The sequence below is a fragment of the Dasypus novemcinctus genome, chromosome 2 (genome assembly GCF_030445035.2).
Source record: "Dasypus novemcinctus isolate mDasNov1 chromosome 2, mDasNov1.1.hap2, whole genome shotgun sequence".
Taxonomy (NCBI): domain Eukaryota; kingdom Metazoa; phylum Chordata; class Mammalia; order Cingulata; family Dasypodidae; genus Dasypus; species Dasypus novemcinctus.
The window spans coordinates 70,592,861-70,619,513 of record NC_080674.1 but is presented as its reverse complement, the minus strand read 5'-3'; the positions used below and the strand labels follow the sequence as shown (position 1 = coordinate 70,619,513).

The 26,653-nt window shown below is 37.5% G+C and overlaps 1 protein-coding gene across 1 annotated transcript; it reads left to right on the top strand.

Moving 5' to 3' along the window:
* The first annotated feature begins 13,233 nt into the window (after nucleotides 1-13,233).
* On the top strand, nucleotides 13,234-13,956 carry LOC101416605 (RNA-binding protein PNO1). The gene is given in 5 exon segments (XM_012527957.2): nucleotides 13,234-13,393; nucleotides 13,396-13,516; nucleotides 13,518-13,848; nucleotides 13,850-13,877; nucleotides 13,880-13,956. Coding segments are annotated over 5 exon segments (717 nt in total).
* The last annotated feature ends 12,697 nt before the right edge of the window (nucleotides 13,957-26,653 follow it).

The window sequence follows — 26,653 nt, the reverse complement described above, 5'->3', positions numbered from 1 at the left end:
AACCATTTGAATAATTACAAATGCCAGTACTATCAATGTGCATTGTTTGGTATGTGACTCTACTTATTACTTACTACAGGTGCTAAAATTAAATGCATAAAAAGCAATGATAACTCTATGAATTTGGACATATGTTACAAAAACATAAATGGTAACATGTACATAAGAAAAGGTGGGGGGAAGTAGGGGATATAGGAAAAGTACATGTGTATGTTATTGAAGTTGAGATGGTATCATCTTAAATTTAAAGATACAAGTAGGTTGAAAATGAATGAAAGATTTGAAAAAAATATACCATGCAATAGTAACCAAAAGAGTGCTGGGATAGCTATACTGATATGAGACAAAGTAGACTTTAAGTAAAAAACAGTTACAAGAGACAAAGATGGTCATCATTTACTGATAAAGGGGACAATTCAACAAGATTTAACAATTATTAATATAAATGCGCCTAACAGCAGAGCCCTAAAATATATGATGTAAATACTGACAGATTCAAAGAGAGAAATCAACAGTTCTATATTAATATTAGGAGACTTTAATACAACACTTTCAATAAAGGGTAGAACATCTAGTCAGAAGATTCATAGGGAAATTCAAGTTTGAATGATACTTTACACCAACTACACCTAACAGACATACATAGAACACTTCACCCAACAAAACAGAATGCATATTCTTCTTGAGTGTACATGAATCATTATCCAGGATAGACAACATGTTAGGTAACAAAACAAATCTAAAAAATTTGAATATTGAAATCATATACTGTATATTTTCTCACAATAAAAGAATGAAGCTAGAAATCAATGACAGATGGAGAAATGGAAAATTCACAAATATGTGGAAACAAAACGACATACTTTTAAACAAATAATGAGTTAAAGAGGAAATCAAAACTGAAATTAGGAAATATCTTGAGGTGAATGAAAATGAAACATACCAAAACTTATGGGATGCAGTGAAGCCAGAGCTGAGAGGGAAACTTATAGATCCACATACTTAAAGTTAAAAAGAAGAAAGACTTCAAATCAAAGACCTAACCTAAAAATTGGAAGAACTAGATAAAGAAGAAAAAACTAAAGCCAAAGCAAGCAGAAGAAAGGAAATAACAATGGTTAGTGTGAAGATAAATGAAATAGAAAAGATAATTAGAGAGAATCAACAAACACCAAAAGTTGGTTCTTTGAAAATTCAATAAAATCGACAAACTTTTAGCTGGACTGAGAATGAAAACAAGAGGATACAAATAATGAAAATCAGAAATGAGAGGGGGCATTACTACCTGCCCTGCAGAAATAAAAGGGACTATAAGTGGGTACTATGAACAACCCTATGCCAATAAATTAGATAACCTAGATGAAACAGGAAAACACACAAACTTCCTACAAGACTCAAAAAGAAATAGAAGATCTCAGCAAGCCAGTAACTCATAAAGAGATAGAATCAGTAATCAAACACACCCCAATAGGAATTCTACAAAACATTTCTAGAAGAATTAATTCCAATTCTGCTCCAACTTTTCTAACAAGTTGAAGAGGAGAGGATAATCTTTATTTCATTCTATGAGGCCATCACCCTAATATATAAACCAGATAAAGATACCACAAGAAAAGAAAACTACAGAGCAATAATTCTTGTGAATATATATGCAAAGATTCTCAAAAAATAATAGCAAACCCAATCCAAGATCATATGAAAAGAGTTATACATCATGCTCAAGTGAGATTTATCTCTGGCATGCATGATTGGTACAGCATAAGGATTCAGTTAATGTAATACACCCCATTAACACAATGAAGAAAGAAAACCCACACATGATCATCTTAATTGTTTCAGAAAAGGCATTTGACAAAATCAAGCACCACTTCTTGATATAAACACATAGAATACTAGGAACAGAAGGAAACTTAGTTAACATGATAAAGGGCATATATGAATAGCCCGTAGGTAACATCTTACTTAATAGTCAAAGACTAAAAGCTTTCTAAGATCAAGAACTAGACAATGATGCCCACTATCAGCACTGTTAGTCAACATTGTACTGGAAGTTCTTGCTGGAGAAATAAGGCAAAAAAAAAAAAAAAAAAAAAAAGACATCCAAATTGGAGAGGAAGAAGTTAAACTTTTCATATTTTTAGATGACATGATCCTATATACAGAAAATCTAAAAAAATCCACAACAAATTCCCAGAACTAATGAAATAGTTGAGCAAAGTGGTGGGGTACAAGCTCAACACCCAAAAATCAGTCATACTTTATATATACCAGCAATGAACAATTGGAAGAAAAATCAAGAAAAAACTTCCATTCACAATAGCACCTAAACGAATAAAATTTCTAAGAATACATTTAACCTAGAATGTAAAGTACTTGTACACAGAAAACTACAACCATTACTAAAAGAAATTACTAAAAGAAACCATTACTAAATAAATGGAAGGGCATTCTGTATTCATGAATCAGAAGACTAAATATCATTAAGTTGTCAATCCTACCCAAAGCAATTTACAGATTTAACACAACCTGAATCAAAATTCAACAACCTTTTTTGCAGAAATGGAAAAACCTCCAGATTTATATGGAAGTGTAAGGGACCCCAAATAGCTAAAGCCATCTTGGAAAAGAAGAATGAAGTTGGAGAACTCACACTTCATGATCTTTAAACTTTTTAACAAAGCAACAATAATCACAAGTTTTGTACTAGCACAAGGACAGGCATATAGACCAATGAAATTAAATCGAGACCTCAGAACTCAGCCCTCACACTTAGGCCAAATGATCTTTGACAACGTGGCAAAGACCACCCGACTGGGAAAGAATAGTCTCTCCAACAAATGGTCATAGGAAAATGGGATTTCCATGTATACTAAAAAAGAAGGAGGACCTTTACCACACACTTTATACAAATTTTCAACTTAAAATGGATTAAAGACCTAAATAAAAGAGCCAGAACTATCAAACTTCTAGTAGAAAATGTAGGAAAACATCTTCAGGACATTGTGTTAGGCAGAGATTTCTTAGACTTTATACCCAAAACACAAGCAACAAAAGAAAATATAGATAAATGGGACTTCATAAATATAAAAACCTTTTGTGCCTCAAGGGACTTTATCATGAAAGTAAAATGACAACCTACACAATGGGAGAAATATTGGAAACCACATATACAATAAAGTTTTAATACCTAGAATATATTAAAAAAATCCTTCAACTTAACAACAAAAAGACAAACAACCCAATTCAAGAATGAGCAAAAGATAGACATCTCTCCAGAGAAGATAAACAAATGGCGAGAAAGCACAAGAAAGGATGCTCAGGGAAACGGACTTTGGCCCAGTGGTTAGGGCGTTCGTCTACCACATGGGAGGCCTGCGGTTCAAGCCCCGGGCCTCCTTGACCCGTGTGGAGCTGGCCATGCGCAGTGCTGATGCGCGCAAGGAGTGCCATGCCACACAGGGGAGTCCCCCGCATAGGGGAACCCCACGCGCAAGGAGTACACCCATAAGGAGAGCCGCCCAGCGCGAAGGAGGGAGCAGCCTGACGAGGAATGGCACCGCCCACACTTCCCGAGCCGCTGACGACAACAGAAGCGGACAAAGAAACAAGATGCAGCAAAAAGACACAGAAAACAGACAATCGGGGGAGGGGAATTAAATAAATAAATAAAAATAAATCTTTAAAAAAAAAAAAGAAAGGATGCTCAATATCATTTACCATCAGGGAAATGAAATCAAAATCATAATCAGATACCGTTTCATACCCATTAGAATGACTCCATTTAAAAGTAGAAAATAACACGTGTTGGAGAAGATGCAGAGAAATAGTAACACTCATTCATTGGTGGTGGCAATGTAAAATGGTGCAACCACTGTTGAAGACAGTTTGCTGGTTCCTCAGAAAACTAAGTATAGAATTACCATGTGACACTATAATCCCACTACTAGGTCTATACCAAATAATTGAAAGCAGGGATTGAATAGATATTTGCACAACAATATTCACAGCAGCATTATTCCCAGTTGCTAAAAGATGGAAGCAACACAAATGTCCATTAGCTGATGAATGGATAAATAAAATGTGCTATCTACATACAATAGGATATTATTCAACTATATAAGGAAAGAATGAAGTCCTGATAACATGTGATTACATTCCGTTTAGAATATGAGTTATCAGGGGACTGGGTGAGAAGAGGGAATGAGAAGTTAAGGGTTAAAATGAACAAGATTCCTATTTGGAATGATGGAAATGTTTTGATAATGCATGGTGGTGATGGTAGCACAACATTGTGAATGCAATTATTATCACTGAAACATATATCTGAATGTGATTAAAAGAGGAAATATTAGCTTGTATATATGATAACATAATAAAAATTTAACAAGGCATCCAGGGAATTACTCTACACAACAGTAAACCCTAGGTTAAACCATGGACTTTAATTAATAGAACAATTCTAAAAAGGTGCTTTCATCAATTTCAACAAATGTTCCACACCAATGCAAGGTGTTGGTGGGGTGGTGGTATATGGGAACCCTGTATTTTATGCATGATTTTTCTGTAAACCTACAACTTCTCTAATAATAAAAATTTTAAACCAGTACTGCAACAGGAAAGCATGTATATCAATTTTTGACCACTTGTCCAATTGTTTTCTTTGTAAGATTCTGGATGATTAATACCTAGATTATAAGAAATATTTATGTAAAATTTTGATATATATTATCAAATTCCTATCTAATTTCCTCCAAAAAATGGACCTAATTTATACTTCCACTAGTAGAGTATTTACACACTCACCAACTTTGAATATTTTTATTTTTAAAATATTTGCCAATCTAGAAGAGGATATAGATATTTCCTTTTATTCTAATGTAACTTTCTTTGGTTAGTAATCAGACTGAATATCTTTTCATATGATTTTTTGGCAATTTTACCCTCTTTGTGATTCTTTCCTTATTTTGGGGGAAGGGGAGTGTATTTGTCTTTTTTTTTTAATTGATTTATAGGAATTCTTCATAAAATAGAGATACTAATATTTTTTAACTGCTATATATGTTACATATTTCCTTTCCCAAGTATCTTTAAGGATCCAATCAAAATTCAATTATTGTGTTTGGTTGTTTGGTATCTTTAGTAACTAATATAGTATATTTTAAATATAGAAAATTCCCTCAACTCCCCCCTTCCCCTATCATATTGCTTTCTGAGGAGACTTGTCGATTTTTTATAAAATATTCTGTATCATGTTAGAAAAGTTTCTGTAAGTTTGTTTACCCATAGTTTTAACCTAGAATGGGTATAGAATTTTATCATCTTCATTTTCTGCATTTGTCAAAATAACAACTTGGACAGATTTTGTAATGTCAATCCATCCTTGAATCTTTGAAATAAATCCTATTTATAGGGGCTATATTACTCTTTTAATATGTTGCTGGTTCTATTTGTTAATACTAAATTTAGAATGCTTGCATATATATTCATAAGTGAACCTGACTTACAGGTAACTTTTTTCATTATCTTGGTCAGTTTCTGATATTATGATTATGTTAACCTTGTGCAATGACTTCTTAAAAGCCTTGTAGAATTGTCTACAGGCAACATTTGGAACTTTTTTCAGCAGTTGATTTCATCAATCCTTTCAACTTGTGATTTTAAAAAAATTCAAGTAGTTTCTTAGAAAAAGAGTTCTATTTTTCATTTAGGCTTTCACATTATTGGCCGAAAGTCATAAGTAGTATTATTTTATTAAAAATAGTCTCTTCCCCATTTGTAGCTATATTTAATTTCTCATTACTGATGTTGTATATGTGCTTTGAAACTTTTTTTCCCTTTTGTCAGGTTTGTCAAGCATCTCAATACTATTTTTTGAAGAACCAGCTTTTGGGTATACTCAGCAATTCAAATTATTTTGAATTTCTTAATTCATTTGTCTCTTTTTGTTATTTTGTTTGTCCCCCTAGCTTCTGAGTCTAGTGCTCAGAAAATATTTACTTTACACAGTTCTTATTTTAGGAAAAACTTATTTAAGGGTATTATTTTTCTCCTGTGTAAGGAAAGGTATTAGCTATATCCCATGGAATTTTCCAACTAGTGTCTTAACATTTGTTACTCCCTAAATAGTTCTTAAATTAAGGTTTTATTTACTCTTTGATACAAGAGTTACTTGGAAGAAAGAGATTTCAGGTTTAATTCAATTTTAATTGGTGAATGGGCCCTGTAACATTTTTACTTTTAAAAAAGTTATTTAGAATTTCTTTGTGGTCTATTGCATGATTTCTCTTTCTATATATTTTGTTTTTAACAAAGCTTTAGGTTACATGAATGTTACATTGAATATAGAGGGGATTCCCATATATCCTGCCACCTCCCCTCCCACAATTTCCCCCATTAACAACAACTTTCATTACTGTGCTACATTTGTTAACAATTGATGAACACATATTGAAGCTTTGCTGCTAACAGTGGTTTATAGATTACATTATGGTTTTTTTATACTTTGTACTGCAAAATTTTATAGGTTTTGATAACAGGTATAATGGCTTGTATCTGTTATAACATCGTGCAGAACAGTTCTACTGTCCCCAAAATGCCCCATGTTACACCTATTTTCCCTCTCCCTCCCCTCAGAACCTCTGGTGACCAGTCTTTACATCAATGTTACAATGTCTTCCATTACTGGAATAATAATAGTCTACTTTGGTCCAAATTTCATCTCTTCTTAGGTCTGTTCATTTCTCAATCTTGAAGATTTTGTGATGGTGATGCCTATTCTGCTTCCAATTGAGAGGGGGCTTAGACACCATGGGGCAGATGTATGGAACTGTCTTGCTTACAGTTGTAGATACTCTCTGTTTTTTGGGATGGGCATTGTTTAAATAAATGTTCAACAGGCATTTGAGTAGAATGTGTCTTCTTACAGATATCTTCTTAGGCTTGCTATGAAGTCAAGCTTGTTATATGTATTATTCTCATATTTTGTATATCAACTTTTTCATCCTTTTGACAAGACAAAGTTTTGTTAACCTCTCCTACTATACCTATGTGTGATATATTGGAACTGTGGGTACCCTGGAAAAACATGTTCTTAAACTGAATACATTCATGTGGGCATGAACCCATTGCAAGGAAGACTTTTTGATGAGGTTACTTCAGTTAAGATGTGGTTCATTCAAGATGGTTTTCCCACCCCAGGCCAAAATCAATCAATGGAGGGCATTGGAATTTTTTTCTTCGATACTGCAATGACTAACACATGACATTATATGTTTGTGAAAACCTATAAAACTCTATAGCACAAAGTGTAAACCATAATGTAGGCTATAGAACTTAGTAGCAATGCTTCAGGATTTGCTTATCAACTGCAACAAATGTGCCACACTTATGTAAGAGTTTATTAATAGGGGAAAATAAGGGTGGGAAAAGGGATGGACTATGCAGGAATTCCCTATTAATGTAACCTTTCTTTAATCATGTCTTTGGTAAATTGTATAAAGACTTTAAAATGAAGACATTGAATAACTTTAAAAATGTTTTTTTAACAGGTTTTCTGCTTTATTATCCTATTTCCTAGACACTTGTAATTATTATTTTTTTCTTTTTCCTTTTTACATTTTTTTACACTTTTTAAATTAAAGTTAATAGATTACAAAGAATGTTACATTAAAAAACATAAAAAACATAAGAGGTTCCCATATACCCCTCTCTGCAGCCCTCACCCCATCATTTTTGTAAATTGTATTTTTTGGAAGATACATACATCACGCACAAAAAAGTTACATTAAAAAATAAAAGAGGGAAGTGTACTTGGCCTAATGGATAGGGCGACTGTCTACTACATGGGAGGTCCGCGGTTCAAACCCCGGGCCTCCTTGACCCAAGTGGAGCTGGCCCATGTACAGTGCTGATGTGCGCAAGAAGTGCCCTGCCACACAGGGGACACACCTGCGTAGGGGAGCCTGACGCGCAAGGAGTGCACCCTGTAAGGAGAGCCACCCAGTGGGAAAGAAAATGCAGCCTACCCAAGAATGGTGCTGCACACATGGAGAGCTGACACAGCAAGATGATGCAACAAAAAGAAACACAGATTCCTGTGCCAATGACAACAACAGAAGTGGACAAAGAAGAACACATGGCAGATGAACACAGAAAACAGACAACTGGGAAGGGGAGAGGGGAAGGGAAGGGGAGAGAAATAAATAAAAATTAATCTTAAAAAAAAATATATGTATATATATATAAGAGGTTCCCGTATACCCCTCACACCCCCACCCCACTCCTCCCACAGCAACAACCTCCTCCATTATTGTGCCACACTCATCACACTCGGTGAACACATTTTGGAGCACTGCTGCATCACATAGATAAGTTTACCCTGTAGTTCACACTCTCCCCCAGTACATTCAGTAGGTTAAGGCAGGATATATAAAGTCCATAATCTGACCCTGCAATATCATTTAGGACCCTCAAAGTCCCAAAAATGCCCATACATCACATCTCTTCTTGAGTGGTCACTTTCTCCTCAATGCTACAATTTCTTCTATTACTAGTCCAATAGTTTTATAGTAGAATATCAGTAAGTCCACTCTAATCCATATTTTATTCCTCCATTCTGTGGACCCTGGGATGGTGATGTCCTCTTCACCTCTAGATCAAGAGGGGGCTTAGATTACACATGGATGATGGATGCAATTCCTCTGCTTGCAGTTGTTGGCACTCTTGATTCCTTGGTGTGGTGGTGGGCCAGCTTAACCTCCCTATTAGCTGACCTGGGAAGATAGGTCTTAATCCCATTATTACTGGAGTGATTTATAAGAGAATGACATTCAAACAGAGACAGCTCAGAGGAAGCAGCCAGAGGTGAAATCAACAAAACCTGGAAGAGAAGGGAGAGGCCAGAAGAGGCTGCATGTGCTTTGCCATGTGACAAACTAAGGACCAGGGATGGCCAGCAGCCTAGCTTCAGAAGGCCCACCTTCTCTGGGGAGAATGCATTACACTGATTGCTCCTTGGTTTGGACTTTCTCTTAGCCTCATAAACCATAAGCAAATGAATTGCCATTGTATCAGCTGAACCAGTACATGGTATTTGCTTGAGCATCCCAGGAAACTAAAACACTATGATTTTGACAATTTTTTTTTCTACCTCTAGTATTTCTTTTCACCTTTTTTGGAATGAGTATAGTAACAAAATTAGAAGCACTGATGCTGGTTCCATTCTGCTGGATTTGGATACCAGCTCCACCCTTTGGGCTCATGGACCTTGGGCCAGTTTTCCTCAACTGTAAAATCACATCATCTACTACACAGGGTTTTGGGGAGAATTAGATGTATTGTTGTATGTAAAGAGATTAGGACTGGGCCTGACACACTGAAAGGGCTGAATTATTATTTGTGTTTCTGCTGCCATGATATTCAGTGTAAAGATTCAAGATTGCCAAATATTTTCATGAGCCTGTTAATCATTGTAAAACAACCTTCTTTGTCTCAGTTATAGCTTTTGCTTTGACTTATAATATGAGCTAATAATAATATTGCTATGTTGCTTCTTTTTGTACAAATTTTTTTTGTACAAATCCACAAATTTTCAAACTTTTTGTATTATTTTGAATTGAATCTATCTCTGTCGTAAACAGCATATGGCTGGCATTAGGTTTTTAAAAAATCATTCAGAAAGTCTTTTAATGTGGGAATTTAAACTATTCACAACTGTTGGGATCACTGATATTTTTGTTATCTTTATATTTTTGTTGGCTTTGTTTCTAGGTTCCTTGTCAAGGCTGGATTGTTGCCCTAGTGACCTTCTTGTGCTGGTAGGTAAGCTTAGACTCTTTCTAGACTGAAGTGACCAAAAAAGCCTGGTTATTCTGCTTCAAAGTAAAGAAAACCAGAAACTAGCCAGGGGGCATAGCATATGTGGTCACATTCCTTTGTGATCCTGGAACTGAGTTCTCACCATTTGGTGAGCAACCAATAAAGCTGGCAATTTTTCTAGATGCTTTTTATATATATGGCTTCATTTAATCCTCACAACTCCACAAAGGAGGTATGCTTACAGACAGGGAGGCTAATTAAAGAAATTAGGGGTGCTCCTGAAGTATTGAAGAGAACACAACTTCTAGTGTGTAAATTTACTCCCTTTCCTACCATGCATCCATTGAATATGGAGTAGGCTGAGAACTGGGTTCCTAAATTGACTTTTACTGAGTTCCAAAGAAATAGCCAAAGCTGCAGGAAACAGTGGGGGTCCTCATTCCAGTTCCCCTATTTTTCATAGCAGTTTGTTTCCCCTGAGTTTGCCCGTGTTGGAGTTGATAATCAAGAATCTAGTGTTATTGTCACTACTAGAGGAAAAAAAGAATTTTAGCTCAGTGGTATATGCCACATCCTGCATTTTATCCTATTTGTCTTCTTTTCTGAGTCTACGTGTGGAGTTAGTGGGATCTGTGATTGCTGGTCTCATAGAACCCTGGAGAAGGGCAGGCTTATGCGTTCTCCATCTTTGTGTCTCTAGTACCTAGAAGAATGTCTGTTTCTTAGTAGGTGCTATTATTTCTTAAACCTGACCTCAGAAGAGGGAAAATTGTTTTACATTAAAATTTGAATTAAGAGGTTTTAGAAAGGCCCATAGAATAGAAATTCTTTTAAGATAATGCTTTCTATAACCCCCATGATACCATGTATTAATATAATGCAATAAAAATAAACATGTCTATTACTCTTTAGGAACTTACTCTGGACAAAAGTAGTGTGTGCTTTCAGTAGAAGGTTTGCATTACCAAGGAAAAGAGGAATGACACTGAAATATGAACATTTGCGTTGGTCATGCAAGGAGGCCATCCAACCAATGAAAATGCTTCCCAACCAGCTGCTGAGGAGACATATAGCCCTGATCTCACAGGGATTCCACATTTAAAAAAAAAAAAAGCAAAATGAAAATTTCCAGTTTACATCAGGGAAATATTGCTGTGGAGTTTTAATGAGATCCCTGGATGAATCAGTTTTTTTAATATGGGCCTTTTTGACTTCCACAGATATCTCACTAGACCTTGATTGATTGTCAGGCTTTTTAAGTAGCATTGATTTTTACTGCTGCTATTTTGAGAAGATGAGGTCATTGCATTTTGCTAGTTATCGAAGTTCTTGTTAAAGCAACCTGGACGTTATAAGCACATGTAGGCACTGGTTTCTTGCTGGTGCTAAGTTTAAAAGCTGGGAAAATTGAGCTAAGTAAAATGATAAAGGAAAACCAGTTCTCCTTTCTGGTTATGAGGGGAAATTTCAGGGTTTTATGAATTATAAAGATAATTGGTAGCTATTAATTTAGCTTATCATTTTTCTTCATTAATAGATGTCATTTATTAGCCACAGAAGCCAGGGACTACTCTAAGCACTTTACATGCATGAACTCTCTTTATCCTCACTAAACGTCTGTGAGGTAGGTGTTATTATCCCCATCTAATAGATGAGGAAATTGAGACTCAAAAGAGCTAGGGTAACTTGTTCAAGGTTGTTTAATCAATGGCAGAGTTAGTGCCTGACTCCAAAGGTCAATACCATCTGACCACTGTGCGGATAGTGAGATGTCCTCTTTGTGTGAGATCAGAGAACAAGATTTGAGCTGCTGCAAAAATGACAATCCCTCTCTCCCATTTGGACTCAGGTGCTGGGGAAAACTTCAAACAGCACCATGACTAGGACATGTCATCCTGACTCCCCACTGGCAGAAAGCGACCACCTGTACCTTCCTTCTGCTTGAGTTGAGGCTGTGCCCATGAAGGGGCCTGAGAGGGCTTTGCACATGTTGGGATTCCTCCAGCTACCGCCTATTGATCAGTGGCTGCCAGAAGCTTTAATCCGATTAGAGTCTGTAAAACTGGTTTTCATCTCTGGCGCCTGACTCAGGTTTCAGAGCAAGGGGAAAAAGTATGACATCATCTCTGCTTGCATTTGTGCGGGATGGCTAATGAAATTACGTGATGGGTTTGAAGACCGTTAAAGTCAATGTTGATCCTTATTATTATTAAGAGTACTTTTAAATTTACTGCACCATGGGGTAGGCGCAAAAGCATCATTTTTCATAGGTGTGTTCATGGCACTGGATTTTAGTGCACAGCTCTGTAGGATATGGAGAATGCCAGCAGCACTGAGAATCAATTCTGTAATATGCAGGATGAAAGTGCATATAGCTCCTTTGCTGAAGGGATGAAAAGGTTCTGGGATTTTTCCATAAGGAGGCATCATGATGACCTTGGATTGAAAAAGTCTAAAATGAAACAAATCACGTTTGTCAAAGAAATAGTGAGTGCCATTGTTGCTATCAGCCTCTGTAAAAGTACTTTTAAAAATTTAAATGGTTAGTGTACAAAAAAGAGTGCTCAGTTCAGGTCAACAACCATTTATTGAGCATAAATTATAGGTACTGAGACGCACTATCTTATAGCACAAGAGATACACTATTCTGAGGGAAGGGACCATACTTATTGTGCTAATCGATATATCTCCAGGGTCCAGCTAAATGTCCAACATATAGAAATTACTCTCACTTCCTCTCTTTAATATATGTATATATGTATAAAAGAACCTATACTGTAAGAGTCATAGATCTTAATTGTACAATTTAATGAAGTTATGCACACATGCATGTGTACACACCTGTGCACACACATGTGAACCAATTATGTACACACATGTGAACCATAACCCAACTCAAGATACTGAACATTTCCCACATCCCAGCAGACTTTCTCATGCCCCCTACCAGTCAGTACCATTCCCCAACCAGCTGTAACCACTATTTTGAATTTTAGCACCACAGCTAAATTTTATCTATAAATATAAATTCTTATAATTTTAATCTTAATATATATGGGATCATAAAATATGTTCTCTTTTGCATCTGGTTTCTTTTGTTTATCTTTGTATCATCCACGTTGCTGCATATAAGAGTATATAAGAGTAGTTTGTCCTTTTTATTGCTGTGTGCTATTCCATTATATGACTATTCTGCAATTTATTTTTTTCTCCAATGAACTGATAATTTGATTTGTTTCCAATTTTTAGCTATTATAAACAAAGCTGTTAAGAGCACTCTTGCACATGCCTTTTCATGGGCTTTTCCACTTGTTTTTCTTGGGCATATGTATAGAAGTGTTGAGACATTTAAAATAAATTTGAAGCTGCGCACTTGTTCCAGCCGGAACAGCCTGCTTGGGCTGGAGATAACTGGGGATGGAAGCCGAGATGGAGGCACAGAGCGCTGGGGCCGAGGATGGCTTCACCCAGGTCACTGGTGGCCAGCAGGCAAAGAAACAACGAGCTGAACAGCTGTGCCCGGCTGGGCAGGGCAGGGTCACGGGCCCCAAAGAGGCACATCTTCCGCCGCTCTCTGGGGCCGACTCCTGGGTGGGAAAGAAAAAACTAGGAAAATTACAGCACCGGTTAACAGATATAAGCCATTAAAAGAAACCTGGATGAATGTATTTTCTCCCGTTGTAGAACATTTGGAATTTCAGCTTTAACTCGAAATGGAGGCATGTAGAAATCAGGGTTTGTAAAGAAACCAAGGTTGTTACTGCTCTGACAAAAGTCGCTGATTTTATGAAAGCTTTTCTTCTGGGATTTCAGGTGGAGGGTGCATTTGCCCTCATTAGATTGGATGACCTTTTCCTAGAGTCTTTTGAAATTACAAATGTTAAGCCTTTAAAGGAAGACCACCTCTCAAGGGCAATAGAAAGAATCACTGGCAAAGGAGGGAAAACCAAGGTCACCATAGAAAATGTGACCAGGACATGAATAGTTTTGGCTGATTTGAAAGTTCACATCCTTGGCTTTTTCCAAAACAAAAATCAAGATGGCAAGAACTGCCATTTGTAACTTATCCTGGGAAATCCTCCATCAAAGGTTTATGGCAATATTTAAACTGTGGTCTGCAGAGCAGCAGATCCATTCTGATTTCAAATCAGACACTCTTTATCTTGTCTTTGGACTCTAGTGAGAAAGACCTTGCCTTCTACAAGAGTTCACAAGAAACTGGGGGAAGGGTTTTTCAGTCACTTTTAAGCCTTGGTCCTGTCTTCCATTCTCAACCAGAAGCATGGACATAAAGGAAAAGTTTGTAAGTATTCACACTTAACAACTTTTTGGATAATTTAATACATTATAAAAAACATTGAGTATAATTTATATTTTCATTTAAAATCACATGCTGCAGATTTACATGGTTTGTAATTCTCATTTGGAGGGAAACTTCTTGCTTAAACAGTTCTGTATAAATTTTCAGGCTTTTTAATTTATAAATTTATAACTTTTTATGAATTTACAAACATTTCTTCTCTATGGATTGTAATTAAAAGAGTTATCTCAGGAAATTTACAGAACTATGTTCTGCAAGTGCAGAAGATACTTTTAGTGTCTGCATTCTTAATTATTTTGATTCATTTCATGTATTTCTAACATGGAAGGAACATACCTCATTAAACGTGATATGATACCACATTCTATTGTACATTTTTAAAACCCTTGTCTAAAACTTTTCCTTTTTATAAGTTATATGTGCCACTGTCTCAGAGTTGTTTGTACAAGTCATGGTATTGTTCATATTTACACACCATGGTGGGAATCCAATTTGGAAATTGTTGGTGATGTCTCCATTTAAAATAATTTTTTGTCTTTTGGCAATAAGAGCGGGATGAAGCATAGAGAGAGTATGTGTATAATATTATCAAACCCCATTACTCATACCTTTTTGAAAAGGAGGAATACTTTGGGAATTTCTTATTCTGGAGTCTCAGTGCAGGTTTTAGGATGTCTTCTCCCACCTTTTCTCTGTGTCCCACCCCAAACCAGGGTCTCTCTGCCCAGAAAATTCTGTTCAAAATTGTGACTACATAGTGTGTCCTTTTCTGGGAAATGAGTCCACAGCTCTAAACAGGTTTTCAAATCCCTCAGGGCTGAAATGAACTATTGCCAGCTAATTTTAAAAAATTAAATTGAAAAATAGAGTTCTTTATTTGGCTGTGGCCTACTCAGCCTCACAGAAGACCTGTGGTCACCTATTCCTCCTTTCCTTGATGGAGAATAACTCAGTGACTGTAATTGGTGAGGAATGTATATACTTCACTACTATTTACTTAACAGGATGACAATATGAGCTTAAATGTTGATTTAAGATATAAAAAAATGCCAAATAAACTTAGTCATAATTGCATAATTTTATTTTGCCAAACTCAATATTATTATTAGTCTCCCCATTTTAATGGTAAAGAAACTGAGATACAGGAAATTGAATAACTTAGCTAGTATGTGGTGGTATTGGGATACAAATACAGGCAAATTAATTTTATAGACTGTACTCTAATTATTACATTAATCTATTTCCCAGATGGACAAGTATGCATTACTATATACTATAAGATTACCCAAATGATGCAAAACAAATATTACACTAACAGTAATACATAATGAGAAAGCAAGACTTCAATAGCAGAGGTTGGAAACCATGACCAATTGAAGATCACATCAATGATCTACTCTTAACAAGTTATCAACACTGAGAAATACTCACTTTGTTTTATATGCTTATGCTCAATAAAAGTTTTACAGAATTATCAAAAGAGTGGCTGCCACACTTCTTAACAGAATGTTGAATTAAAGATTCATTAAATTACATTAATACAGTCATTTTAGAAACTGCTGATAACTCACTTAGCAAATTATTAGAAATATCTCTTGTTACAGGTAAAAATAATAGCTGATGGAATTGTGTGTCATTTGGCATCAGTGTGAAAAGAAGACTACCATTTCTGGATCTGTTTGTGGCAACTGGAAGGACTCCCCAAATTTCCTTTCTGAGAATTACTGAATTGATGAGAAAGAAGATATACAAGGAAAATTTCTGAGCAATGTGCTGAGTGCTGTGGCTACTGGTATATGTTGGGCTTCAGTGGGGCCTAATTTCACTCTGTTTCCCTCTAGTGTTCTGAACCAATTAGAGATAGTCAAGAAAATAGAGAACAAAATATGACTGTGCTACTAATTAAGCTGATAATGGAGAACTCTTGAAGGAGACAAGCTTACGCACTTAGACATAGGCAGCTCTGGACAGACCTTTCCCAGTAATGACAGAGTGTGTCCTTTCTGGCATGGGATAGCTGGCAGAATATGTTCTCTCTGTAGGCAGTGTACTCCCATGAGCCAGAGAAGAAGGAGCACGCCTGCTCCTTCACTCCATCCCCCGTGGGGAGAAATGAGTAGGAGTGGAGAGAGGTTAACAGTGTTATGCTAGTGGAACTTCCTCCACATGGAAGGAAGCATTGAACCTGGGGACAAAGCTTTTCTTGGCTGTACAAAATGCGTTAGGTATATATACCATGGGAGTACAAAGAAAGGGTGCACTGAACAAGAAATGGGAGAAAGCACTCTCAAGAAGGTAATTTGTACTGAGTCTTGCAGGAAAACTAGGAGCTAGCCAAATGAAGCTTGGGAAGGAAAGATTCTTTAAACCAGGGATGGCAAAATATGGCTCCCAAGTGAAATCCAGGCTAGAAGGGATGCCGTGTCTAGAATATACATCCAGGAAGACAGGGGAAGAGCAGGGAAAAAGACTGTACCAGCTCCTTGGGTGGGGCTGGGGAAGAGATTTGGAGAGTTTAAAGAGAGAAGGAAAGAGTCTTTGAGGGCAACCCAATGATGGAGAATGGCAGGTTTTGAAGGTGTTTTGTTATCTGTTATGGATTGGGTTCCATTTAAATTTGATTGTTTTTCATTAGCCTCAATTAAGATTTGGACTGTTGTCATTTAATTCTTGGCTGTCAAACAATTATTTCAGATTTGTGCAGTTGTTAAGTAATTGCAGAGGTTAGACCATGGTAAGCCTCTGTTTTTTTGTTTTGTTTTTTGTTTGTGTTTGGGGTCATGCTGGGTTCTGATACTTTTCAATCTGTAAGATCTAAAGGGCACTTACTTAGGCCCCTGTGACTTTGCTCATGTTTTCCCTCTCCCTAAAGTGTTTCCCCCTCCTCCACCTCCCTGGTGAATTCCTATGTATCTTTCTATATAACTAAATTGGCCTACTCTTTGAAGGCTTTCCTGGCCTTTGCTCCTCCCGGGGCAGCAGTTGGACATTTCCTCCAGGCTCATAAGTGCCTCACTGCTTGTGGTGGTGCACCCTATAACAGTCTGTACTGGTCTGCCTACCCAGATGGTGAAGTTCTGGAAAAGAGGGTTTTGTGTTAGTTGTTTTCACATCTCCAGCACCTACCACAATCTCTGGCACAGAAGAGGTGCTTACTACTTGTCTGTTCAATGAATATCTTAGGAGAAACCATGGGTCAAAAAGTGGGTGAAGAAAATATCTGTGACAGCAAGACTGAGAATTGAGCAGGGCAGGGGCAGCCAGCAAGTCTGAATAAGATAAATTCTGCTGGTACAGATATTAATTTAGAATTCCAGGACTAGATAGAGGAGCAGAACTATGAGAGGCACTGGCAGAGGATACAAAGCTTTGAAAACCAAATAGGGTTGAGTGATCAAGGGAGTAAGTCTTGCATGTCCAGTTGGCAATGGGGCCAGAAATCAAAGTGAGATGGGGCAATAAGAATGATTCTAGCAAGTGTCAGATATGGAAGGAAAGTTCTGAAACCGTCACTGTTTGCTGGTCTCTTTTTTTATAGTCCTTTTTGTTTGTGGGCAGGTGGGGGCTTACAAATATGTGCTTGAAAGCAGACTGTAATAAGAAGCATAGGTGAGCTCACTTGTGCTTTCCATTATGGTAGAGGTCGAGGAGAGTTCTCACACTTAATAATCTAGGTGAGAGCCAGGGTGACCAACAATTTTATGGCTGTTAGGTCATCACATTCTCTATGTGCTTCCTTGGTGCTGTGGGATGAGAAGAAGATCCTTATTTTCTTAGGCCAGAAAGTTCTTATTTTCCTTGGATCTTGAAGTAGGAAATATTAGAACTGTCACTTGACCACATATGACTTTATCAACATTTTTGTCTCCTGCTATAATTGAGTTTGGGAATATTCTTTAGGCAAAGATCTGTGACCCATTTTTTATATTTGTTTACATGTATTTAGAGTTGGGTCACTGAATATTGATTTTTTAAAAATTAGTATAAATTTATTTTTAAGGCCAGAGGTATAACATTTATTCTTCATAACAATCAATGAAAAAATGAGACTGTTTTGATGAATATAAAAATTTGGTATAACATGTGCTTGAGCGCACATGTTTCATTTATTTATTTTTCAACAATGACAACATATTTGTCTAATCTTACCTACATGTCAGACATTTTCAGATAGCCACCTTATTACCTCCCACTGTAGCCAAAGTGCCTCTCCTCTAGGTCAGGAATGCGTTTTTTTTTAAAGGAGGCCTGAGTGTCCACCACCACCAAATATGGTTAATTCTTCTTCCTAAATATTAGTTTCCAAAAAAATTTTTAGTTTTTGAACAGCTTTATTGAAGTACAAATTGACATACAATAAACTGCACATATTTAAAGTGTACAATTTGATGTATTTTGACAGGTTTATACCTGTGAAACCATCACCACACTGAAGTTGATGAACATGTCCATCATTCCCCCAAATATTCTCATATATTTTGTTATTCCTCCCTTCCACTTATTGCTGCTCTGTCCCCTATCCCCAGGCAACCATTATTCTACTTTATGTCACTTTAGATTAGTGAGCATTTTCTAGAATTTTATGTAAATGGGCCATTAGAGTGTTTTATTTTGCCAAAAGGGTGACAATGAAAAGTACCAGAAATGGGATGGCTTTTATAAAGGAAATTTATTTGAGGTAAAAGCTTACAGTTCCAAGATCATGAAAAGTCCAAACTGAGGCACCATCAGATATGCGTACTCACCAAAGGCAGCGACTGTGATCCTGTCATGTTGCCATGTGGTAAAGCAAGATGGCCGCCTATCTCTGCCGAGGTTTCAGCCTTCCCCTCTGGGCTTATTCCCAAATTCTACTCTTTTCCCAAGTTCAGCTGTAAGCCATCAGGCATATAGTAGAACTTGTCTCCTCTTGAGCTGCTCCATGGGCCAGCCTCTTGGGGGCTTCTTGCTTAAGCAATCCTCTTTCTCACACTGCAGAATCAAATATGCCAGCTCCCTTTTGCCTTTGTCTGTCTGGTGTCTGTGTCTCCCTTTACACCAGGCCCAGCAAGAAGGCAGAGACTCAACATGAGTCATACCCCACTTACATAGTCCAGTCAAATGGGTCTCAAACCCACATGAGTGGATTAGTTTAAAACAGTATTTCTCTTTTTGGGATTCACAAAATAATTTCAAACCGCTACATAGAGTATGTATTTTGTTTTAGGTCTGGTTTCTTTTACTCAATCATTACTTGATATTCATGTTTTTGCATGTATGGATAGTTCATTCATTTTTACTGTTCAGTAGTATTCCTCCATGGATATACCACAAATTGTTTTTCAGTTCACTTGTTGATATATATTTGAGTTGTTTTCAATTTTTGGCTATTATAATAAAGTTGCTATGAACAAACAACTGTGAAAGCTGTTGTATGGACATATGTTTTCATTTCTCTTGGGAAAATACCTAAGAGTGAAATGACTGGATCATATGGGAGGTATGTGTTTAACTATTTAAGAAACTGCCAAACTGCTTTCCAAAGTGATAGAACCATTTCATATTCCCATCAGCAGTGTGTAAGAATTCCTGTTTCTTCACATCTGTCAGTTTCCTGGATGCTAAAACAAATACCATATAATAAGTTGGCCTAAACTATGGGAATTTATTGACTCACTGTTCTGAGGTCAGGAGAAGTCCAAAATTGAGATGTCAACAAGGTGATACTATCTTCCTGAAGACTGTGGCATTCTGATGCTGGCTACTGGTTATCCTTTGTTTTTGTCTTTTCTTTCACATGGCAATTCACAAGGCAATGTCTTCTCCTTTCTTCTCTGGGTACCATTAACTTCCAGCTTCTTCCTGTGGCTTTCTCTTTGTATTTCTGAATTTCATTATAATTATAAAGGATTCAGGTAATCCTGATTAAGGCCCAACCTGATTCAGTTGGACCATACTTTAGCGGAAGTAACATCCTCAAGAGATCCTATCTGTGATGGGTCTATACACACCAGAATGTGGACTAAGACTAAGAACATGTCCAAACTGGGGTACACAATTCAATCCACTGCAGCATCCTTCCTAACATTTGGTATGGTCAGCCTTCTAAATGTTAAGCCATTCTAGTGGGGATGTAGTGGTATTTCCTTGTGATTTTGATTTGCATTTTCATAATGATTAAAGATTTTGAACATCTGTTCATGTACTTAGTTGCCATCCATATATCTTCTTTGGTGCAGAGTTTGTTCAAACCTTTTTCCCATTTTGTATTGGCTTGTTTATTTTCTTATAATTTATTTCTCTCCCCTTCCCTCCCACCTGCCCCGGTTGTCTGTTCTCTGTGTCCATTTGCTGCGTGTTCTTTTGTCCCTTCTGTTGTTGTCAGTGGCATGGGAATCTGTGTCTCTTTTTGTTATGTCATCTTGCTGCGTCAGCTATCCGTGTGTGCGGTGCCATTCCTGGGCAGGCTGAAATTTCTTTTGCGCTGGGTGGCTCTCCCTACAGGCGCTCTCCTTGCGCATGGGGCTCCCCTATGTGGGGGACACCCCTGCGTGGCAGGGCACTCCTTGCGTGCATCAGCACTGTGCGTGGGCCAGCTCCACACGGGTCAAGGAGGCCCAGGGTTTGAACCACGGACCTCCCAGGTGGTAGACGGATGCCCTATCCACTGGGCCAAATCTGCTTCCTTATAATTTATTTTAAGAGCTCTTTATATATTCTGAATCTGCTATCTGGTATATGATCTGTAAATATTTTCTTCAAGTCTATGGCTTATCTTTAATTACTTAACAGTGTCAAACAGAAGATGCTTTTTAATTTGGTAAGTCCAATTTATTAATTTTTTAAGTGGATTGTGTTTGGTGATGTATCTAACCCAAGGTCACAATTATTTTTTTCATATGTTTTCTTCTAGAAGTTTTATAGTGTTAGGTATAGTTTAGGACTATGGTCCATGTCTTAGTTTGCCAAAGGGCTGCCAATGCCAAGTATCAGAAATGAGTTAGTTTTTATAAAGGGGATTTATTTGGGGGTAAAAGCTTACAGTTCCAAGGCTGTGAAGTATTCAAATCAAGGCATCAGCACAGATGCTTTCTCAGGGTACTGCCATGTTGTGAAGCAAGATGGCCACTGATCTTGGCTGAGTTCTCTGCTTTACCCTCCAGAATTTACTCTCTTCTGGAATTCAGTTGTGGGCAACCAGGCACAGGGCTTGTCTCTTCCTGGACCTCCTCTCTCTGCCTTTCTGCAGCTATAGGCAAACCTGGAGTCCTCTCACATGGCAGGATCAGAAATGGTCACTTCATTTCTCTCTGTGTGTCTGTCTCTCTCTTTGTCTCATTTATATCAGCTCTAGTAAGAGGGCAGAGACTCAACCTGAGTCATGCCTCACTGACATAGTCCAATAAAAGAGTCTCACACCCACAGGAATGATTAATTCAAAAACCTAATTTTCTCCTTTTGGGATTTATAAAAGAACTTCAAACTGTCACCCTGTATCCTCTGAATCCCAAAAAGACATATTATTTCCATATGCAAAATATATTCATTACATTGCAATATTTCAAAAGCATCAAATCATTTCAGTAGGAATGCTAGTACTAAATCTCATAAAAATCAATTATAGACATGCAATTTGTCTTGGGATAACAAGTCCCCTCTTGCTGTAGACTTGTAAAATTTAGAAAACAAGTTTTCTGCTTCCAATATACAAAGGAGAGACAAACATAGGATAGACATTTGTGTTACCATAAGCAGAAATTGGAAGGAAATTTGGTTCCCCAAACCTCAGGGCATACTCCATTACATTCCAAAGTCTGAACATCATCTCTAGAATTATGTCTTCTTCTCCTTGGGGCCTCATGAGGGTCCACCTCTTCTGAGGGCTTGTCCAGAAGTCATCTTCCCAGTTCCACCCTCTTCAAACAGCTGGGTGGTAGCTGAGCTCTAGTCCTCACTGTCCAAGCACAATGGGTGACAGTCACAGTTCCCCAATTTCTGGGGGATAGTCTCAACCCCCTTAATAAAATGGGGTGGCAGCAACAGTGTCTCTCATCTATGGCATACAGGTCCAACTGCCTCAGAACAGTGGGATACTGACTTGACTCTTCCCAACCACCAGGGAATGTGCCCTACCCTTTTTGTCACCTGGGAAAGCCAAAACTCTCCCTGAACAATGGGCTGGAAAATCTGCCCTCTTCAAATGCCAAGGCAAACTTACCCTTTCAGCACACATGGATCTCTCTTCTAACCTGAGAAGATATCCCAAGTCCAAATCTCTGCTTCCATGATTTTCCTCTTGAAACCATTCTTCCCTCAATCTCTCCCCTCTCTGTCCCTTTTAGTCCATGCTGACAGTGGTTTCATCCATACAGATCTTACAAATAGCTCTTCGGTTTTGCATGCAATTCACAGGCCTCCAAGCCATCAGACAGTGAGACTTTCCACAAGTTCTTCCTGGATAATTGCTTTTCCAATCCTGATTTACAAGTTCCAAGTTTAGTTAAGTCCTCCATAGGGCACTATATGCTGGGAGCTTACTTGAAGGAAGCTCAGAATTTCCCAAGGTATCAATTTCTGGTTTCTTTGTGCCCAGCAATTCAGTTCTCAGTTTGTCTCTTTCCTCCAACATTTAGCTATTAGCTGCAAGGAGAAGCCAGGCTGCATTTTCCACATTTAATTTGGAAATCTTAACTAAATGTCCAAGCTCGTCATTTTCAAATTCGGCTATTTATCTAACATTCAGGAGTCAATTTTTCCAGGTTCTCTACCACTTTAAAGCAGTGATTGCCTTTTTCCCAGCCATAATTTCTATCTAAGACCTTATCAGAACTATCTTTAGCAGTTTTCTCCCCAACAGTCTCTTCAAAGCAATCTAGGCCTTTTCTATCAAGCATCTCACAATTCCTCCAAAAATACCCCTTACCCATTTATAAAACTGTTCCATCAGTTTTGGTAATTAAAAGCAGCATGAAACTTACTCTCCTGGTGACAATTCCTGTCTGAGTTTGCCAAAGGACTGTAGATGCAAAATATTAGAAATGGGTTGGCTTTTATACAGGGGATTTATTTGAGGTAAAAACTTGTAATTCTAAGGCTGTGAAATGTCCAGATCAAGGCATCAGCAGAGATGCTTTCTCAGGGTCTTGCCACATGGTGAAGTGAGATGGCCACCAACTTCTGCTGAGGTCTCTGTCTTCTCCTCCAGAATCTGCTGTCTCTCAGAACTCATTTGTAGGCAACCTGGCATAGAGCTTGTCTCTTTCTGCATCTCCTCTCTCAGTCTCTTGGGGCTTCTCTGCCTTTCTGCAGCTATAGGTAAACCTGGAGTCTCTCTCACATGGCAGGAAAAGAAATGGTGGCTTCCCTTCTCTCTGTATATCTTGTCTTTCTCTGTGTCTCTGTTTATATTAGCATCAGTTAAGAGGACAGAGACTTAACCTGAGTCACACTTCACTGATGTAGTCCAATCAAACAGTCTCACACCCACAGTAATAGATTAGTTCAAAAACATAGTCTTTCTCTTTTTGAAATTCATAAAAGAGCTTCAAGATGTCACAGTCCATTTTGTATTAATTATTGTATGGATCACAGTTCTACGTGTGTGTGTATATTTGAGTGTATGTGTTTGTGTGTGATTTTGCGTATGGCTGTCCAATTGTTTCAGCACTATTTGGTGAAAAGATCATCCTTTCTCCCCTGAAATGCATTTATAATTTTCTTGAATATAGGGATATCATAAATATCCATGTATTTATGGGTCTATTCCTGGATTCTTTATTCTGTTTCAATGATCTATATTATGAGTTACCACAGTGTCTTGATTACTGTAACTTTATAGTAAGGTTTGAAATTAGGAGCTATTTGTCCTCCAAGTTTGTTCTTTTATTGTCAGAATTATTTTGACTATTTTGTCCCATGTGTTTTCATATGAATTTTAGAATGTTGTCAATTGCTGGGATTTTGATTGGAATTGCATAGACTTTCTAGATCAATTTGGAAAGAAGTAACATCTTAACAATATTGAGTCTTCTAAATCATGAATATAGTTTTTATTTAGGTCTTTCAAAATTTGTTTCAGCAGCATTTTAAAATTTAATTAATTAGTTTTTCTGGATTATACGCTTTTGTTTTTTTAAATTCTTATTGTCTTTTTTTAAAAAAAGGTGCATAGATCACAAAAAGGTTACATTAAAAAATATAAGAGGTTCCCATATGCCCCACACCCCACACCACCCCATTCCTCCCACATGAACAACCTCTTTCATCATAGTGGCACATTCATTGTATTTGGTGAATACATTTTGGAGCACTGCTAAACTGCATGAATTATAGTTTACATTGTAGTTTACACTCTCCCCTAGTCCATTCAGTGAGTTATGGCAGGATATATAATGTCCTGCACCTATCCCTGCGATATCATTCAGGACAAATCCAAGTCCTGAAAATGCCCCCACATCATACCTCTTCTTCCCTCTCCCTGCCCTCAGCAACTCCCGTGGCCACTGTCCACATCAATGATACAATTTCTTTCATTGCTAGAGTTATAATAATTCTATAGTAGAATACCAGTAAGTCTACTCTAATCCATATTTTATTCCTCCATCCTGTGGACCCTGGGATGGCGATGTCCACTCCACCTCTAAATTGAGAGGGGGCTTAGATCCCAAATGGCTAATTATGCTATTTTCCTGCTTGCAGTTGTAGAGACACTTTTGGTTCCTGTGGTGGTTGACCATCTTTACCTTCCTGTTAGCTGACCTGGATAAGTCCAACGAACTGGAGAGTAGGTATTGCAACTCTGCTGAGCTTCAGGGTCCAGCTGGAACATAGCCAGTCCAGAGAGTCAAGTCTCCTGGGTATACACCAACCCCAGCACCAACCACAGGTTCAATAAAAGTGAAAAAGGAAGCATGTGTAGAAAGGTCACATCTGAGTCAACACCATCACAGTCAGAAGCACAAATTCCAAAGTAGGGCCCACTGACAAGGCACTGAACTCCAGAGCCATCTGCCATGACCATAGAACCTGTGTGTCTCCATAGCCCTCAGGAACACCAGTACCTGGGGTTGTATCTACTTTGGCTGTCTCTGGGATCCTGCTGAGACATACATAAGTGCGACCCCTCTAATAACCTCCTTACTCATTTTGAAGTCTCTTAGCCATGTAAACTCACTTGTCTTTACCATTTACCCTTTTATTCAAGGTTTTTTTCTAGTTGCATCACCAACTGGGGATTGGTAGTAATCCCTTGGCACCAGGGAGGCACAACCCTGGGAGTCATGTCCCACATTGTGGGGAAGGTAATGTCTTTACATGTTGAGTTTGTCAAAATTTGTTTCAGCAGCATTTGATTGTTTTAAGTGTTCAGGTCCTGAAAAATCTTTTCTCAGAATTATTCCAAAGTATTATATATTACATTTTTATATGGTATCACTAATGGTATTCTTTTCAATTTATGATACTTTGTGTTAGTATATAGAAAAATATTTATTTCCCCCCTTAATTAGAGGAGTTGTGGGTTTACAAAAAAATCATGCATAAAATACAGGATTCCCATATACCACCCAACACCAAAACCTTGCATTGGAGAAGAACATTTATTACAATTGATAGCACATTTTCATAATAGTACTATTAATTAAAGTCAACGATTTAACCCAGTGTTCATTGTTTGTGCAGTGTAGTTCCATGAATTTTTAAAAGTTTTTTTATACAGTTATCATATATACACTCTAGCATATCCCCTTTTAATCATATTAAGATATATATTTCAATACAGGTTATTGCATTCACAGTGTTGTGATACCATCACCACCATCTATTACCAAAATGTTTCCGTCATTCCAAATTAGAATCCTGTACATTTTAAACCTTAACTTCCCATTCCCTATCCCCACCCTGATACCTGGTACACTATATTCTAGATTCTGACTCTGCAAGTTTGTTTATTTTAATTGCTTCAAATCAGTGAGATAATACAGTATTTGTCCTTCTGTGTCTGGCTTATTTCACTCAACATGATGTCTTTAGGATGTGTCCATGTTGTCACATATACCACAACTTTATTCCTTTTTATAGCTGAATAATATTCCATTGTATGTATGTACCACATTTTATATATCCATTCATTTGTTGATGGGTACTTGGGCTACTTCCATCTTTTGGCAATTGGGAATAATGCTGTTATGAACATATGGTGTGCAAGTATCTGTTGGAACTTTCAATTCTTTTGGATATAGACCTAATAATGGGACTGCCAGGTCATAAGGGGTTCTATGCTTAGGTTTTTGAAGAACCACCAACTGTCTTCCACAGTTTGGTGGTTCTTCAGAAGAATGCAAAATGTGCACCATTTTACATTCTCACCAACAATGAATGAGTGTTCCTGTTTCTCTCCATTCTCTCCCACACTTGTTAGTTTCTGTTCGTTTATTTTTAATAGCAGTGATTCTGTTGGGTGTGCAATGGTATCTCATTGTGGTTTGATTTTCATTTCCCTTAGTAGCTAATCATGTTGAGCATATTTTCATGTGCTTA